This window comes from Salminus brasiliensis, chromosome 3 (assembly GCF_030463535.1).
Source record: "Salminus brasiliensis chromosome 3, fSalBra1.hap2, whole genome shotgun sequence".
Classification (NCBI taxonomy): domain Eukaryota; kingdom Metazoa; phylum Chordata; class Actinopteri; order Characiformes; family Bryconidae; genus Salminus; species Salminus brasiliensis.
The window spans coordinates 657,769-677,129 of NC_132880.1; the positions used below are offsets into that span (position 1 = coordinate 657,769).

The 19,361-nt window shown below is 33.0% G+C and overlaps 1 protein-coding gene across 1 annotated transcript in view; it reads left to right on the forward strand.

The window, feature by feature from the left end:
- The first annotated feature begins 6,638 nt into the window (after positions 1–6,638).
- The window catches only part of LOC140551020 (alpha-tectorin-like), a 33,698-nt gene continuing 20,975 nt past the window's right edge, over positions 6,639–19,361 (forward strand). Inside the window, exons 1-27 of the mRNA XM_072674390.1 lie at positions 6,639–6,687; positions 6,802–6,828; positions 10,609–10,662; positions 10,953–11,012; positions 11,303–11,362; positions 11,653–11,712; positions 12,003–12,062; positions 12,353–12,412; positions 12,703–12,762; positions 13,053–13,112; positions 13,403–13,462; positions 13,753–13,812; positions 14,103–14,162; positions 14,452–14,511; positions 14,802–14,861; positions 15,152–15,211; positions 15,502–15,561; positions 15,852–15,911; positions 16,202–16,261; positions 16,552–16,611; positions 16,902–16,961; positions 17,252–17,311; positions 17,602–17,661; positions 17,921–17,980; positions 18,271–18,330; positions 18,621–18,680; positions 18,940–18,999. Coding sequence (XP_072530491.1) covers positions 6,639–6,687; positions 6,802–6,828; positions 10,609–10,662; positions 10,953–11,012; positions 11,303–11,362; positions 11,653–11,712; positions 12,003–12,062; positions 12,353–12,412; positions 12,703–12,762; positions 13,053–13,112; positions 13,403–13,462; positions 13,753–13,812; positions 14,103–14,162; positions 14,452–14,511; positions 14,802–14,861; positions 15,152–15,211; positions 15,502–15,561; positions 15,852–15,911; positions 16,202–16,261; positions 16,552–16,611; positions 16,902–16,961; positions 17,252–17,311; positions 17,602–17,661; positions 17,921–17,980; positions 18,271–18,330; positions 18,621–18,680; positions 18,940–18,999 — 1,570 coding nt within the window. The remainder of the gene's footprint in view (positions 6,688–6,801; positions 6,829–10,608; positions 10,663–10,952; positions 11,013–11,302; positions 11,363–11,652; positions 11,713–12,002; positions 12,063–12,352; positions 12,413–12,702; positions 12,763–13,052; positions 13,113–13,402; positions 13,463–13,752; positions 13,813–14,102; positions 14,163–14,451; positions 14,512–14,801; positions 14,862–15,151; positions 15,212–15,501; positions 15,562–15,851; positions 15,912–16,201; positions 16,262–16,551; positions 16,612–16,901; positions 16,962–17,251; positions 17,312–17,601; positions 17,662–17,920; positions 17,981–18,270; positions 18,331–18,620; positions 18,681–18,939; positions 19,000–19,361) is intronic.

The window sequence follows — 19,361 nt, forward strand, 5'->3', positions numbered from 1 at the left end:
AGCACAGGTGAAGACTCATTCTATAAATTTACCTCAATTATTTATTTGAATGGTTATAAGGAAATCCAAAACCCATCATCTAACAGAGCCAGAAGGCTAATTCAGCACATCAGTTACATCCACACATCTGTTAAGATATGTTAATTATCATTTGCACTGACCAATCAAATGCTATGCTTAATATTGCTTTGTTAATGTTTTTATGGTTGCCACAAAAACTACAGTTATAATAATAATAATAATAATAATAATAATAATAATAATAATGTTTCTCTTCTACACTAATGTTTACATTAAAATTTTATATCCACTATTTACAGCTGTTAATGTTAGATGATTTATAACATTTTGTAAATGACCTACACAAGACATCAAATGACAAAAATAATACATTACGTAAAACCTAGGTTAGATGGAAATTGATGGAAGATTGATTTGGGGGCTCTTAAGATGATGTATGAGCTACATTTACATGACAGTTTTGTTTAGCTTTAAATCTCTCTGTGTCAACTTAACATAACAATGATAACAATAATAATATCTATATATGCACTAAAATAAAGCACATACTTTAATACAGTTGCTGATTAACTTCTTTGTAGCAAATCTTTTCTTTTTGTGTTTATAGGAGTGTAGATTGCACAGATGAAGGCATGGCCCTCCTGGCTCCACAGACCATAATGAAGAAAATATTTGCATAATCCTTATCTAATCTCATTTTTATTAAATGTGCCACTGGTGCAGTACTGTGTGGATTTCTCTGTTTAATTTATTCATCAGCCTTTCACTTAGATAATATGATTAATCCGAATTTTTTAGCTCTTTAGACTATATTTGGATTTTAATTTTGTTGATTTATGGGAAATCTAAACCTAGTTTGTGGTGTCTTCAAATTGCATCTTTCCAAATATGAATATAATAAGGTATTGGGTCATGATTATTACTTTTTAAGATTTTACATTTTATGTACTTTTAACTTCCTAATAAAGTTCTTGTGTCTGGCATCACTTCTTTTGTACATGGTATTGTTTTTTTATTGGTGTTGAGGGCAAATAATGGTTGTGGCAGAATAGGTCACTGGGCTGCTCCTGAAATACACACTGTGCTGTAAAGATGAACTGTAAAGAAGTGTAAATTGACACTTCCTGCTAAGACAATTCAACAGCCAGGCTCTCCCTGACCTTCATAGTGTTCAAAGAAATGGAAAAGTCAGAGAAGATAAAAAGAAGCTGATAAAAAGATATCTGTCCATGTTATAGTGCAAGTTCCACAGTACACAAGGTTTTGTGACATGAAGTGTAAATAGTGCTGCAGTAACATTTAGGAAAGATATTCATACACATACTCAGCTGATTAATCCATGTATATGCATTTAAATTATTTTTTATATTTATATGATATTTCAAACATTTTTGTCACTTTCTGGATGTAATAACTATTGCTGTAAATAGTTAGTAAGTTATAGAATATTTGATTTACAAAAGCCGTTAAGCTACAAAATTAAGCTTTTCTTGAAATTAATCTTAATGTTATCTTTTACATTTTTACATTTTCTTTTACTTTTTTACATTTTTTAAAATAAAAATACTCTACATGGTCGGAAGCATGACATTTTTTTGACTCTCATGTTCACTTTTGCTCATGAAGAAAATTTAGCATTAAAAGTAGTTATTTTGTTTTATTCAGTTAAAGAAATGGTCTGATTGGCACTTTTCAGATGGTAAGTCCCTAGTCATTAATAGGTTAAAGTGTATTAATTACAACTAATATCTGGTATATCAGTTGAGCAGAAATATACTGTTATGATGTGTCTCAAGATTTTTGTAGACACAATAAAATAAATTACAATATCTATTTTACCAGTTAAAATCAATCAATCAATCAATCAATCAATAAATAAATGCCATTATAATAAACAGTTTCCCTGTAGAGAACAGTGTAGTTGTGGAATGTGGCCTCAGTTCAGAAATGCAGTTTGACATGTTCAGTGAGAACAAAGGAAATCTCACACAAAAATGATAAAACACTCATGTTAAGTCCATTACCATAGTGCCCAAATGATTACTTACTAAAGAAAAAGATTATCTTTCATTTTGCTGCTGTTTCATGTTGTAATTCAATACTTCATATAAATGATCCTGGGGACACCCTATCCTGAATATTTAGGTGTTTTTGCTAATGTTAGCATTACCTGATTATCTCCAAGAACAGGTTTGGGAAACAATGAACAATGACGATACATATTTTGCAATATAATCTTAATTTAATGATTTACCATTAAAACTCTAAGCCTTTAAGTTACAGCACACCAGAAAACAACATATCGTTCTATTCCTGTAAGTCATAAGGTGATTTTGTTCCATGTTCAATACCCTCAAATGAATTTTTGCAAGTCATTGCCATAGCTAAATCTATATGTGAACCCTTTGGAATTTCATAGTTTCCTGAATTAATTTGTCATACAAATGTGATCTGATCCTCATCCAAGTTAAGCATATTGACAAATGTAATGTGCCTAAAATAATGACACACAAAAAAATCTAATAATTAATGTCTTCATTGGGAACAATCAGAAAACATCATAGTGCTAGTGGATAATGTTTGTGAACCCTTTAGTTAATGATCTCAAAAAAGCTAATTGGAGTCAGGTGTTACCATACCTGGGCTAATCCACAGATCTAATCCACAGCTACAAGAAGTGTCTGGTTTAGGTTACTGTTTCTAAGGGTGGTCATCCAGTTATTAATTCCAAGGATTCACTTACTTTTTCCACTACCACTTTGTATGTTGAATGAGTGTGTTCAATAAAGAACATATTTTTTGTGCCAAAGACAATCCAAAAGGCATCCCCACTGAAACAGTGTAAAAGCAAATTAAAAACCCTGCCCAAAAAAAGGATTACTGGAACCAGTGTCTGCTAGGCATCCCACATATACCAGTCGGGCCTGGGTCACTGAATGTATGGTAGGAATGGTAAATGAAGTTGGATAACGAGGAAAGCAGAAACATATACTGTACTCAGAGTACTTTCCACACACTCCATACTTTCCACATAGCCACAAACACTGAGCTCAAGGGAAAGAGGGGAGGGGGGTTTAAGAAAAGTGAATAAAGGAGCAAGAAACAATAAAAAATACCTTAATCAAAATTGAATCAAATCAATGGAAGACAGCGGGTGCGTTCATGAACCCAAATGGCATGATTAGGTGCTCAAAGTGCCCAGATGGGGCCAGATGAATGCCGCCCTCCACTTGTCACCCTTTTTGACCCTTTGAAGTTGTAGGCACTGAGCAGTTCCAGCTTGCTGAAAATGGAGGCCTGCTGCAGTGCCTCTGCCAGCTGGACCCCCACTCCTATCTCCTGTCTGGGGAACATGAGTGAAATGTACCTGTACTGGCACACAAACGGTGATGTTCCCAAGGAAGAGTGCCAGAGGGTGTTACTCCACCCAAATGAAAGTTGGTCAGAGACAAAAAAAGTTTGCCAGACAGCTGAAGGTCTTGATTGGCTCTCTCTGTCTGGTCATTTCACTGGTGGGGAAGCCAGGCCAAATACTGGCCTTTGCAGGGGGAACCCCATGATGAACTCAAGGAATAGTAGAGGTGCCAGATGAATCTCTCTAATTACTTCCTTATCAGGTCCAATAAGCAGACACATAGACAAGTGCTTTATGAAGGATCAGAAGAAGTTGGCAAAGCCCAGAAAGCACTGGACTAGGCTCACAGGGGTGGGGTGGGTCTAGTCCTCCACAGCCTTGATTTTGGTTTTTCTCCAGTTTGATGAACATATGGAACTCCAGGAGCAACCTGCCAGACATGAGCAATGTGTACATGTACCTGTCCAAGGCCTCAATGAAGACTGGACGACAGCGGGTGCGCTCATAGTGTCCAGATGGGGCCAGATGAATGCTGCCTTCCACTCGTCACCCTTTTTGACCCTGATCAAATTGTAGGCACTGAGCAGTTCCAGCTTGGTGAAAATGGAGGCCTGCTTCAGTGCCTTAAAGGCTGAGGTCATGAGGGTCAACAGATAATGGTCCTTGATAGTTATCTTGGTCTCAGCCCCATACAGGGTCTCAGCCCCCATCTTTCTTTCCCACAAAGAAGAAGCTGGTTCCAGCCAGGAAAGTGGATGGCCAAGCAAATTTCAACCTCCTGGACATAGTCATCCTTTTTCTGACACTCTGGCCCACACAGGGAAAAATCATATACTGTCTATCAGTTAAATAAATAAATAAATAAATAAATAAATAAATGCAGTGCCATTCTGGAATGTGGCCTCAGTTCAGGAATGCAAGCAGGAGTTTGAAATCTTTGCTTCTGTTACAATGTAAGAAAAATGTCAAAGCTCAAAAGTCATGTAAAATAGTTTTACTAATTATTTTTAATTTTTTGGGAGGAACTCACATTTTGTAATCAAAGTAATTATCGTAGATAAGTCAGACATCTTATAAATACTGTTTACTGAATCTGTAAAGCAGGCTAGATTTTAATGAATTGAGTGAATAAATGTTTTAAAGGGAAAGGTGCAACAGTTTCCTGGTACAGAGCTGTACACTGGCATGGCCTCAACATTGGAATGCTGTTTGACATTTCTAACAACATATAAAAATAACCTGAAAGCCTGAAAGAATACTTGTGACTGATTAAAAGTCATTAGTAGTTCAGATCAACATATAAAATTTCAACACTTTTAGATCAACACTGTGAATTAAATGTTGTATATTTTGCAAACAATTTACTCTACCAGACATACTAAATGACACATATGACCATGCAATTCATATGTGTTTTTTCAGGATCTGCTTCCCTTAAATTTATTAATAGTTATCTAGTGTGGATGATGGCCTAAAATGGAATGGGAGGGTGGACTCTCTCAGCTTTCCTGTGGTCTGTGTGTAAAGCTGGACCCTCGTTGGAGTGGTGAATGATCAAAGAAAAGAGGACATGGGGTGGAGGTGGGTAAAATGTTTCTTCAACACAGAATTAAACTGAGGGAGCCAGGAGGAGTTCAGAGTGAAGTCCTTCTCCCAAAATGTAGTTATCTCAAAAATCCACTATAAAAACTGATCAGCAAGCAATTATCAAAGATAAAATTCAGTAATTTATGATAAACAATAAAGATGTTTTTAAGGAAATTGAGTGAATACGTGAATGAAACTGGAACTTTGATTTGACAATAAGTTTTTTTCTCTTGTAAAATTGATATTTTGGAGATAAGGATTTCACAACAACATAGAAATACATAAATGCTTTTATAAAGTGCAGCAGTTTCCTGGTACAGAGCTCTGCACTGGTTTCTACTCAACACTGGAATGCAGTTTGACATGTTGAAATTTTGGCATGTTTAACTGGAACTTGCATCGCAGAAAGCTGGGTAATTCCAGTTTTGCTGAGTGTCATAACTGCAGAGTTTACTTCTGTTTTATCCACTCTTCATCACACAACCTCAGTATATCATTTATGTCTTTAAATTCAGAATGTGGTGATTTATGAAATACAATAGCACCAATAAGACTGAAGTTAATCTGTAGATTCTTCCTGAATTTTTCATTCTATGATAAATGATGTAAAAGCTACAGGTGCTATTATATGTGGTGCTATTTTATAGCAAAACTTCAGCTTCATGCTGTAGAACATTTTATATCAGTTAGATTCAATAAATACACAAAGTCATGACTTTAATAAAACCTGCAAATGACTATAATAAAAAGGTTATAGTTAAGGGTATGTGGAGTGTGTAAGAGTTAGATTCAGTTTATGAGCAGATTTATGTTAAAACATCCAATTCTTATGTTCCAGTTGTTTTTTCTTTTTCTTTTCTGGCAACTCAATCAGGAAATCAGGAAATGATTTAATGAGCTGATTGGTATGTTCAGTATGTTCTCAGTATGACCTGTTAATTCAATATTGCAGGAGGAGATTATGCTCCGCCCAAATTCTTAAATAATGGTACAAATAGGGCAGGGAATAAGGATAACCTCAACTGTAAGAGAGACACGTTGAACGTTGAGTTTGCTCTGCTGTGGCTTCACAGGTAGGACATTCTTTTTTATAATGCAGCTTATTTTCTTTAAACAACATCACTGTCAGGCTAAAACCTTGTATCTCAATGTTTGTTGTTTTTCACATTTTAACATAATGTGAATCTGGCAGTTTCACATTACATCAAAAGTTCATGACAAATGGACCAATAGAAATACTCTTTTTTAGGTTTTATTTTGGAGATACAAATGTTGCCATTACAGTGACAATATGTTCTTACTTTTCAGTTTAGTGGAATGAAAAAGAATCATATTGCAAGTTTTCACACTGACTATGTTTAAATATAGACAATAACATGCCTGAGTGAAATGCTGTATTATTCATACTAGACACACTATTTTTTGTTACAATTATCACAACTTAGAAATGTAGTTTTTACATACCCAGCATCAGCTGTTGGTTCAGTTTTTTAGGACCACGAAATAAATTTACTACATAACTTAAATTTCTATATCCTGTAATACATATGTAAATTTATGAAAGACAGATAAGTAGAAACATATCATTTGTATCTTATTACTCAAACACAGCATGTCAAAAAAAAAGTAAAGCAAACTTTTCTTGCAGGTTTGAACTTTCTGGCAGTTAATCACGATGGGGTTTCTGATCCCACTGTGTGTGCCCCTACTGCTGCTGATCTACGGTAAGTTCTGAGATCTAACTGCAGTTGATAAAATAGTTGTGCAGTTGTGGTTCTGCTACAAGTTGTTATAGTAGAATATTTAATTCTATCTCTAAAATGATCTTTCTCTCACAGGAGGACCGATCAAAGCACAAACAACAGGTAACTGAACCAAACTGGCCTTTTGTAGCCTGCTTACAGGTGGATGATCCTTGTTCAAGGGACATGGCATGTACTCACTGGTGATCTCAGTCATAAAGTCAAGATTTGGGGAATTAACAGATTCAAACTACTGTGATTTTCTGTCTCCGTGCAGAAACCACATTTCCTCTTTCGGGAGGTTGAGAGCTTGTTAATGAGAAAGCAGGCATTTTGAATAGCGAAGAAAACAAATCCTCTAATTGAAATTTCATGTCCATTAGTAAGTCATTTTAAACTCTATACACCATCTTTTCTAAGTGTAATCTTAATTTTAATTTAGTGCTAATCCTAATTTGAAGTGTGTTTTCAATCTCCATTTTAAAAAATGGCATAAAGTCAGCTTACTATTCCTGTAAATCACATGATGATCTATTATCATTCCTAAATTGGATGTGACAACAATTAAAAGGCATTTGTAGATCACTGATCTGTGATCTGTTGACAGCTTTTATTTTCTCATTACAAGAACAGACTTAGAGACAACAAACCTGTCAGCTTAGTCTAGCATTCCAGTGGAGTTACCTTCAGCTGACCAAAAAAAACATTTCATTTCACAATGATAGTGACAGTTTCTATACAGACTTAAACTCTGCTCAAGTTATATACTGCGCTGCTGTAACACCATATATAACACCATTTATATATATATATATATATATATATATATATATATATATATATATATATATATATATATATATATATATATATATATACAGTGCCCTCCATAATTATTGGCACCCCTGGTTAAGATGTGTTCTTTAGCTTCTAATAAATTGAGTTTTTTTCTAAATAATATAGGACCACGATGGAAAAAAAGAGTAAAATCCAACCTTTAACTCAAGTAAATTTTTATTTAGTAGGAAAAAATCCCACATTAAGAAATAATTGTTTAACATCAAATCATGTGTGCCACAATTATTGGCACCCCTGATGTTAATACTTTGTACAACCCCCTTTTGCCAACAAAACAGCACCTAATCTTTTCTTATAATATTTTACAAGATGGGAGAATACAGATAGAGGGATCTTTGACCATTCCTCTTTGCACAATCTCTCTAAATCATCCAGTGACCTGGGTCCTCTCCTCTGCACTCTCCTCTTCAGCTCACCCCACAGGTTTTCAATGGGGTTGAGGTCTGGGGACTGAGATGGCCATGGGAGGAGCTTGATTCTGTGTGTGGTGACCCATTTCTGTGTAGATTTGGCCATATGTTTTGGGTCATTATCTTGCTGAAAGACCCAGTGACGACCCATCTTCAGCTTTTGAGCAGAAGCCACCAGATTTTGTTTTAAAATGTCCTGGTATTTCAAAGCATTCATGATGCCATGCACCCTAACAAGGTTCCCAGGGCCTTTGGAAGAGAAACAGGCCCACAGCATCACTGATCCTCCCCCATATTTCACAGTGGGCATGATGTGCTTTTCTGCATACTCAGCTCTTGTGTTACGCCAGACCCACTTAGAGCATTTGTTGCCAAAAAGCTCTATCTTAGTTTCATCTGACCAAAGCACACGGTCCCAGTTGAAGTTCCAGTACTGCTTAGCAAACTCCAAATGTATGCTTTTATGATAGTGAGTAAGAAAAGGTTTTTTCCGTGCATGCCTCCCAAACAGCTTGTTGGCATGCAGATAGCGCCTGATGGTTGTTTTGGAGACTTTGTGACCCCAAGAAGCTACCATTTGTTGCAATTCTGTAACAGTGAGCTTTGGAGACCTTTTTATTTCTCTTATCATCCTCCTCACTGTGCGTGGTGGCAAAATAAACTTGTGTCCTCGTCCAGGCTTGTTTACCACTGTTCCAGTTGTTTTAAACTTCTTAATAATTCCTCTGACAGTAGATATGGACAGGTGTAGATGAGTGGCTATTTTCTTGTAGCCATTGCCTGACTTGTGGAGGTCAACACACATCTGCCTTACTTGAATGGTATGTTCCTTTGTCTTTCCCATGTTGAAGAGAAATGGCCTCTGTGTCACGTCATATTTATACCCCAGGGAAACAGGAAGTTGTGAATTACTAATTAAATGTTCCTACATACTCTGATCAACTTCGTAAACTACTGTAGAATTGACAGAAATACTTTAATTACATTTATTTCCTAAGAAATGTTAGGGGTGCCAATAATTATGGAACAGGTGATTTTATGAAGAATAATTATTTCTTAGTCAGGGATTTTTTTTCCCCTTAAAATTTACTTGAGTTAAAGGTTGGATTTTACTCTTTTTTCCATCGTGGTCCTATATTATTTAGAAAAAAAACTCAATTTATTAGAAGCTAAAGAATACATCTTAACCAGGGGTGCCAATAATTATGGAGGGCACTGTATATATATATATATATATATATATATATATATATATATATATATATATATGTATATAATCTTGACTCTAAAAACATGAGTCTCTTCATCTTATGAGTCAGTCAATCCTTCAGAAACACTTTCAGTTTGATTTTAACAGCTATAATTGAAAAGTGCCAGCACACCAGGAGACATATCTTTGTATTCCTGTAAATCATGTGACCAGATTTTTTCCACCTTCAAAAACCTCAAAGGAATTTTGCAGTGTGATTAAGCCCTGCTAGTATTCATGTTAATAGGACACTTGACTTTGCAGCAGGAATGTAATTGTTTAGATGAAATGAAACAGAAACAGTCAGTCTAGTACATCCAGGGCAGGACTGCAATTATAATCATCTAGTCATCAGTATGTTACTGTCTGGTGACAACACAGAAAACAAAAACTCAAAATCTGGGCAAGGGATTAGATAGTTAGATTTAGCCTCCACGGGGCAGGGTCTCTGCTAGCCTGATAGCTGTCACAGCTCGGGTCCTTTTCTTGACAGTACATAAACATTACCATGCTGTCCACCAGATAAGAAAGTAATACTACCACAGTCACCTAGCAAGCTGTCCCTCTAGATGCTTGAAGTAGAACAACCAGGACAGACTGCTGTTTGTAGGAATGAGAAACTGGCAAGTACTACCTGAACTATCTGAGTTTACATGCAATGACCTTCTCCTCCCTATTTTCAATCTGTGAGAACTAGCTCTAATGCTGAAGTTGAAGGCGTACAGGAAATGTTCTAATAATTGCAGAGCTACAAAAAAGCCTGAAGATCCTGAATGACCTGAAAGGAGGTTAGCTGTCTGTGGAATTTCAGCTTTGGAGAAGGCAATCATATTCACTTCAGATTTTTCATCTGTCTGTAAAATGCACAGAACAAATGGACTGCAGAGCATCTTAGTGGTGAATGCAGCACTTCTAGTCTGATTACTAGTCCAACCCTGCCTAACAGCCACTCTTTCAAATAGGAGAAAAGCAGTAGCTCATCCTTTCTTGTGCTTGAATGTGTCAATAAAAAAACCTGGAACCTGGAACTGCATACAATGGGGTATAGAGGAACCTCAGAGTCACTGGGACCAGGAAAGTGAAGTGGAATACTAAAATAATATAAATGTAAAAAAATAAATAAAAATAAAGGTGCTACAAAAGGCTTTTTGAGCAATGCCATTGGGAACATTTGGTTCTGTAAAGGATTATTTTTGTTGATTTCCTGTATAAAATGTGTATAAGATTGTATATATTTTCTTCCAGCTGCCAATAAAACCACCACAGAGGCCACTACTTTATAATATTGGGGATCCAGATGCACCCAAAAACAATAACCATGCATTTTGTAATACATGTTGTTTATATTATCTATGTCATGAATTTTCATAAAAAATCTTACTGCAGGCTTTATCGTCCCTTTACCTGAACCTGTCAACACAACAGAGACCACTACTGAAAGTAGGCTACAAACTTTATAACATTTGGGACCTTGTTGCATCCTATAAAATAAGTGTATTGCATGTAGTTTATAATATCTGTATCATATATTCTTCATAAAATACCTTACTTCAATGTGCATTAAATAATGTGCATATTTTTAACATGTGGATTATAATATCTGTATCATATGTATTATATAATATCATCATAATATCTCTGTCATATCTATCATATAATATCTGTGAATTTCCCCACTGTGGGAGTAATAAAGGATTATCTTATGTTCTTTATAAAATACCTCATTGCAGGCTTTATTGAGTCTTCTCCTGAAGTTGAGACTACAACCACAACAGAGACCACTACTGAAGGTAGGCTACAAACTTTATAATATTGGGGACCTTGTTGCATCCTATAAAATAATTGTATTGCATGTAGTTTATAATATCTGTATCATATATTCTTTATCAAATACCTTTCTTCAATGTGCATTAAATAATATGCATATTTTTTACACGTGGGTTATAATATCTGTATCATATGTATTATATAATATCATCATAATATCTCTGTCATATCTATCATATAATATCTGTGAATTTCCCCACTGTGGGAGTAATAAATGATTATCTTATGTTCTTTATAAAATACCTCACTGCAGGCTTTATTGAGTCTTCTCCTGAAGTTGAGACTACAACCACAACAGAGACCACTACTGAAGGTAGGCTACAAACTTTATAATATTTGGGACCTTGTTGCATCCTATAAAATAAGTGTATTGCATGTAGTTTATAATATCTGTATCATATATTCTATATCAAATACCTTACTTCAATGTGCATTAAATAATATGCATATTTTTTACACATGGATTATAATATCTGTATCATATGTATTATATAATATCATCATAATATCTCTGTCATATCTATCATATAATATCTGTGAATTTCCCCACTGTGGGAGTAATAAAGGATTATCTTATGTTCTTTATAAAATACCTCACTGCAGGCTTTATTGAGTCTTTTCCTGAAGTTGAGACTACAACCACAACAGAGACCACTACTGAAGGTAGGCTACAAACTTTATAATATTCGGGACCTTGTTGCATCCTATAAAATAAGTGTATTGCATGTAGTTTATAATATCTGTATCATATATTCTTTATCAAATACCTTTCTTCAATGTGCATTAAATCATATGCATATTTTTTACACGTGGATTATAATATCTGTATCATATGTATTATATAATATCATCATAATATCTCTGTCATATCTATCATATAATATCTGTGAATTTCCCCACTGTGGGAGTAATAAAGGATTATCTTATGTTCTTTATAAAATACCTCACTGCAGGCTTTATTGAGTCTTTTCCTGAAGTTGAGACTACAACCACAACAGAGACCACTACTGAAGGTAGGCTACAAACTTTATAATATTCGGGACCTTGTTGCATCCTATAAAATAATTGTATTGCATGTAGTTTATAATATCTGTATCATATATTCTTTATCAAATACCTTTCTTCAATGTGCATTAAATAATATGCATATTTTTTACACGTGGGTTATAATATCTGTATCATATGTATTATATAATATCATCATGATATCTCTGTCATATCTATCATATAATATCTGTGAATTTCCCCACTGTGGGAGTAATAAAGGATTATCTTATGTTCTTTATAAAATACCTCACTGCAGGCTTTATTGAGTCTTCTCCTGAAGTTGAGACTACAACCACAACAGAGACCACTACTGAAGGTAGGCTACAAACTTTATAATATTGGGGACCTTGTTGCATCCTATAAAATAATTGTATTGCATGTAGTTTATAATATCTGTGTCATATATTCTTTATCAAATACGTTTCTTCAATGTGCATAAAATAATATGCATATTTTTTACATGTGGATTATAATATCTGTATCATATGTATTATATAATATCATCATAATATCTCTGTCATATCTATCATATAATATCTGTGAATTTCCCCACTGTGGGAGTAATAAAGGATTATCTTATGTTCTTTATAAAATACCTCACTGCAGGCTTTATTGAGTCTTTTCCTGAAGTTAAGACTACAACCACAACAGAGACCACTACTGAAGGTAGGCTACAAACTTGATAATATTGGGGACCTTGTTGCATCCTATAAAATAATTGTATTGCATGTAGTTTATAATATCTGTATCATATATGCTTTATCAAATACCTTTCTTCAATGTGCATTAAATAATATGCATATTTTTTACACGTGGGTTATAATATCTGTATCATATGTATTATATAATATCATCATAATATCTCTGTCATATCTATCATATAATATCTGTGAATTTCCCCACTGTGGGAGTAATAAATGATTATCTTATGTTCTTTATAAAATACCTCACTGCAGGCTTTATTGAGTCTTCTCCTGAAGTTGAGACTACAACCACAACAGAGACCACTACTGAAGGTAGGCTACAAACTTTATAATATTTGGGACCTTGTTGCATCCTATAAAATAAGTGTATTGCATGTAGTTTATAATATCTGTATCATATATTCTATATCAAATACCTTACTTCAATGTGCATTAAATAATATGCATATTTTTTACACATGGATTATAATATCTGTATCATATGTATTATATAATATCATCATAATATCTCTGTCATATCTATCATATAATATCTGTGAATTTCCCCACTGTGGGAGTAATAAAGGATTATCTTATGTTCTTTATAAAATACCTCACTGCAGGCTTTATTGAGTCTTTTCCTGAAGTTGAGACTACAACCACAACAGAGACCACTACTGAAGGTAGGCTACAAACTTTATAATATTGGGGACCTTGTTGCATCCTATAAAATAAGTGTATTGCATGTAGTTTATAATATCTGTATCATATATTCTTTATCAAATACCTTTCTTCAATGTGCATTAAATAATGTGCATATTTTTTACACGTGGATTATAATATCTGTATCATATGTATTATATAATATCATCATAATATCTCTGTCATATCTATCATATAATATCTGTGAATTTCCCCACTGTGGGAGTAATAAAGGATTATCTTATGTTCTTTATAAAATACCTCACTGCAGGCTTTATTGAGTCTTCTCCTGAAGTTGAGACTACAACCACAACAGAGACCACTACTGAAGGTAGGCTACAAACTTTATAATATTGGGGACCTTGTTGCATCCTATAAAATAATTGTATTGCATGTAGTATATAATATCTGTGTCATATATTCTTTATCAAATACCTTTCTTCAATGTGCATTAAATAATATGCATATTTTTTACGCGTGGATTATAATATCTGTATCATATGTATTATATAATATCATCATAATATCTCTGTCATATCTATCATATAATATCTGTGAATTTCCCCACTGTGGGAGTAATAAAGGATTATCTTATGTTCTTTATAAAATACCTCACTGCAGGCTTTATTGAGTCTTCTCCTGAAGTTGAGACTACAACCACAACAGAGACCACTACTGAAGGTAGGCTACAAACTTTATAATATTGGGGACCTTGTTGCATCCTATAAAATAAGTGTATTGCATGTAGTTTATAATATCTGTATCATATATTCTTTATCAAATACCTTACTTCAATGTGCATTAAATAATATGCATATTTTTTAAACTTGGAGTATAATATCTGTATCATATGTATTATATAATATCATCATAATATCTCTGTCATATCTATCAAATAATATCTGTGAATTCCCCACTGTGGGAGTAATAAAGGATTATCTTATGTTCTTTATAAAATACCTCACTGCAGGCTTTATTGAGTCTTCTCCTGAAATTGAGACTACAACCACAACAGAGACCACTACTGAAGGTAGGCTACAAACTTTATAATATTCGGGACCTTGTTGCATCCTATAAAATAATTGTATTGCATGTAGTTTATAATATCTGTAACATATATTCTTTATCAAATACCTTTCTTCAATGTGCATAAAATAATATGCATATTTTTTACATGTGGATTATAATATCTGTATCATATGTATTATATAATATCATCATAATATCTCTGTCATATCTATCATATAATATCTGTGAATTCCCCCACTGTGGGAGTAATAAAGGATTATCTTATGTTCTTTATAAAATACCTCACTGCAGGCTTTATTGAGTCTTCTCCTGAAGTTGAGACTACAACCACAACAGAGACCACTACTGAAGGTAGGCTACAAACTTTATAATATTGGGGACCTTGTTGCATCCTATAAAATAAGTGTATTACATGTAGTTTATAATATCTGTATCATATATTCTTCATAAAATACCTTACTTCAATATGCATTAAATAATGTGCATATTTTTTACATGTGGATTATAATATCTGTATCATATGTATTATATAATATCATCATAATATCTCTGTCATATCTATCATATAATATCTGTGAATTTCCCCACTGTGGGAGTAATAAAGGATTATCTTATGTTCTTTATAAAATACCTCACTGCAGGCTTTATTGAGTCTTCTCCTGAAGTTGAGACTACAACCACAACAGAGACCACTACTGAAGGTAGGCTACAAACTTTATAATATTGGGGACCTTGTTGCATCCTATAAAATAAGTGTATTACATGTAGTTTATAATATCTGTATCATATATTCTTCATAAAATACCTTACTTCAATGTGCATTAAATAATGTGCATATTTTTTACATGTGGATTATAATATCTGTATCATATGTATTATATAATATCATCATAATATCTCTGTCATATCTATCATATAATATCTGTGAATTTCCCCACTGTGGGAGTAATAAAGGATTATCTTATGTTCTTTATAAAATACCTCACTGCAGGCTTTATTGAGTCTTCTCCTGAAGTTGAGACTACAACCACAACAGAGACCACTACTGAAGGTAGGCTACAAACTTTATAATATTTGGGACCTTGTTGCATCCTATAAAATAAGTGTATTGCATGTAGTTTATAATATCTGTATCATATATTCTTTATCAAATACCTTACTTCAATGTGCATTAAATAATATGCATATTTTTTACACTTGGATTATAATATCTGTATCATATGTATTATATAATATCATCATAATATCTCTGTCATATCTATCATATAATATCTGTGAATTTCCCCACTGTGGGAAAAATAAAGGATTATCTTCTGTTCTTAATAAAATACCTCACTTCAGGCTTTATTGAGTCTTCTCCTGAAGTTGAGACTACAACCACAACAGAGACCACTACTGAAGGTAGGCTATAAACTTTATAATATTTGGGACCTTGTTGCATCCTATAAAATAATTGTATTGCATGTAGTTTATAATATCTATATCATATATTCTTTATCAAATACCTTACTTCAATGTGCATTAAATAATGTTCATATTTTTTACATGTGGATTATAATATCTGTATCATATGTATTATATAATATCATCATAATATCTCTGTCATATCTATCATATAATATCTGTGAATTTCCCCACTGTGGGAGTAATAAAGGATTATCTTATGTTCTTTATAAAATACCTCACTGCAGGCTTTATTGAGTCTTCTCCTGAAGTTGAGACTACAACCACAACAGAGACCACTACTGAAGGTAGGCTACAAACTTTATAATATTTGGGACCTTGTTGCATCCTATAAAATAAGTGTATTGCATGTAGTTTATAATATCTGTATCATATATTCTTTATCAAATACCTTACTTCAATGTGCATTAAATAATATGCATATTTTTTACACTTGGATTATAATATCTGTATCATATGTATTATATAATATCATCATAATATCTCTGTCATATCTATCATATAATATCTATGAATTTCCCCACTGTGGGAAAAATAAAGGATTATCTTCTGTTCTTAATAAAATACCTCACTTCAGGCTTTATTGAGTCTTCTCCTGAAGTTGAGACTACAACCACAACAGAGACCACTACTGAAGGTAGGCTATAAACTTTATAATATTTGGGACCTTGTTGCATCCTATAAAATAATTGTATTGCATGTAGTTTATAATATCTATATCATATATTCTTTATCAAATACCTTACTTCAATGTGCATTAAATAATGTTCATATTTTTTACATGTGGATTATAATATCTGTATCATATGTATTATATAATATCATCATAATATCTCTGTCATATCTATCATATAATATCTGTGAATTCCCCCACTGTGGGAGTAATAAAGGATTATCTTATGTTCTTTATAAAATACCTCACTGCAGGCTTTATTGAGTCTTCTCCTGAAGTTGAGACTACAACCACAACAGAGACCACTACTGAAGGTAGGCTACAAACTTTATAATATTTGGGACCTTGTTGCATCCTATAAAATAAGTGTATTGCATGTAGTTTATAATATCTGTATCATATATTCTTTATCAAATACCTTACTTCAATGTGCATTAAATAATATGCATATTTTTTACACTTGGATTATAATATCTGTATCATATGTATTATATAATATCATCATAATATCTCTGTCATATCTATCATATAATATCTATGAATTTCCCCACTGTGGGAAAAATAAAGGATTATCTTCTGTTCTTAATAAAATACCTCACTTCAGGCTTTATTGAGTCTTCTCCTGAAGTTGAGACTACAACCACAACAGAGACCACTACTGAAGGTAGGCTATAAACTTTATAATATTTGGGACCTTGTTGCATCCTATAAAATAATTGTATTGCATGTAGTTTATAATATCTATATCATATATTCTTTATCAAATACCTTACTTCAATGTGCATTAAATAATGTTCATATTTTTTACATGTGGATTATAATATCTGTATCATATGTATTATATAATATCATCATAATATCTCTGTCATATCTATCATATAATATCTGTGAATTTCCCCACTGTGGGAGTAATAAAGGATTATCTTATGTTCTTTATAAAATACCTCACTGCAGGCTTTATTGAGTCTTCTCCTGAAGTTGAGACTACAACCACAACAGAGACCACTACTGAAGGTAGGCTACAAACTTTATAATATTTGGGACCTTGGTGCATCCTATAAAATAAATGTATTGCATGTAGTTTATAATATCTGTATCAAATATTCTTTATCAAATACCTTACTTCAATGTGGATTATAATATCTGTATCATATGTATTATATAATGTCATCATAATATCTCTGTCATATCTATCATATAATATCTGTGAATTTCCCCACTGTGGGAGTCATAAAGGATTATCTTATGTTCTTTATAAAATACCTCACTGCAGGCTTTATTGAGTCTTCTCCTGAAGTTGAGACTACAACCACAACAGAGACCACTACTGAAGGTAGGCTACAAACTTTATAATATTTGGGACCTTGTTGCATCCTATAAAATAAGTGTATTGCATGTAGTTTATAATATCTGTATCATATATTCTTTATCAAATACCTTACTTCAATGTGCATTAAATAATATGCATATTTTTTACACTTGGATTATAATATCTGTATCATATGTATTATATAATATCATCATAATATCTCTGTCATATCTATCATATAATATCTATGAATTTCCCCACTGTGGGAAAAATAAAGGATTATCTTCTGTTCTTAATAAAATACCTCACTTCAGGCTTTATTGAGTCTTCTCCTGAAGTTGAGACTACAACCACAACAGAGACCACTACTGAAGGTAGGCTATAAACTTTATAATATTTGGGACCTTGTTGCATCCTATAAAATAATTGTATTGCATGTAGTTTATAATATCTATATCATATATTCTTTATCAAATACCTTACTTCAATGTGCATTAAATAATGTTCATATTTTTTACATGTGGATTATAATATCTGTATCATATGTATTATATAATATCATCATAATATCTCTGTCATATCTATCATATAATATCTGTGAATTTCCCCACTGTGGGAGTAATAAAGGATTATCTTATGTTCTTTATAAAATACCTCACTGCAGGCTTTATTGAGTCTTCTCCTGAAGTTGAGACTACAACCACAACAGAGACCACTACTGAAGGTAGGCTACAAACTTTATAATATTTGGGACCTTGGTGCATCCTATAAAATAAATGTATTGCATGTAGTTTATAATATCTGTATCAAATATTCTTTATCAAATACCTTACTTCAATGTGGATTATAATATCTGTATCATATGTATTATATAATGTCATCATAATATCTCTGTCATATCTATCATATAATATCTGTGAATTTCCCCACTGTGGGAGTCATAAAGGATTATCTTATGTTCTTTATAAAATACCTCACTGCAGGCTTTATTGAGTCTTCTCCTGAAGTTGAGACTACAACCACAACAGAGACCACTACTGAAGGTAGGCTACAAACTTTATAATATTTGGGACCTTGTTGCATCCTATAAAATAAGTGTATTGCATGTAGTTTATAATATCTGTATCATATATTCTTTATCAAATACCTTACTTCAATGTGCATTAAATAATATGCATATTTTTTACACTTGGATTATAATATCTGTATCATATGTATTATATAATATCATCATAATATCTCTGTCATATCTATCATATAATATCTATGAATTTCCCCACTGTGGGAAAAATAAAGGATTATCTTCTGTTCTTAATAAAATACCTCACTTCAGGCTTTATTGAGTCTTCTCCTGAAGTTGAGACTACAACCACAACAGAGACCACTAGGCTACAAACTTTATAAT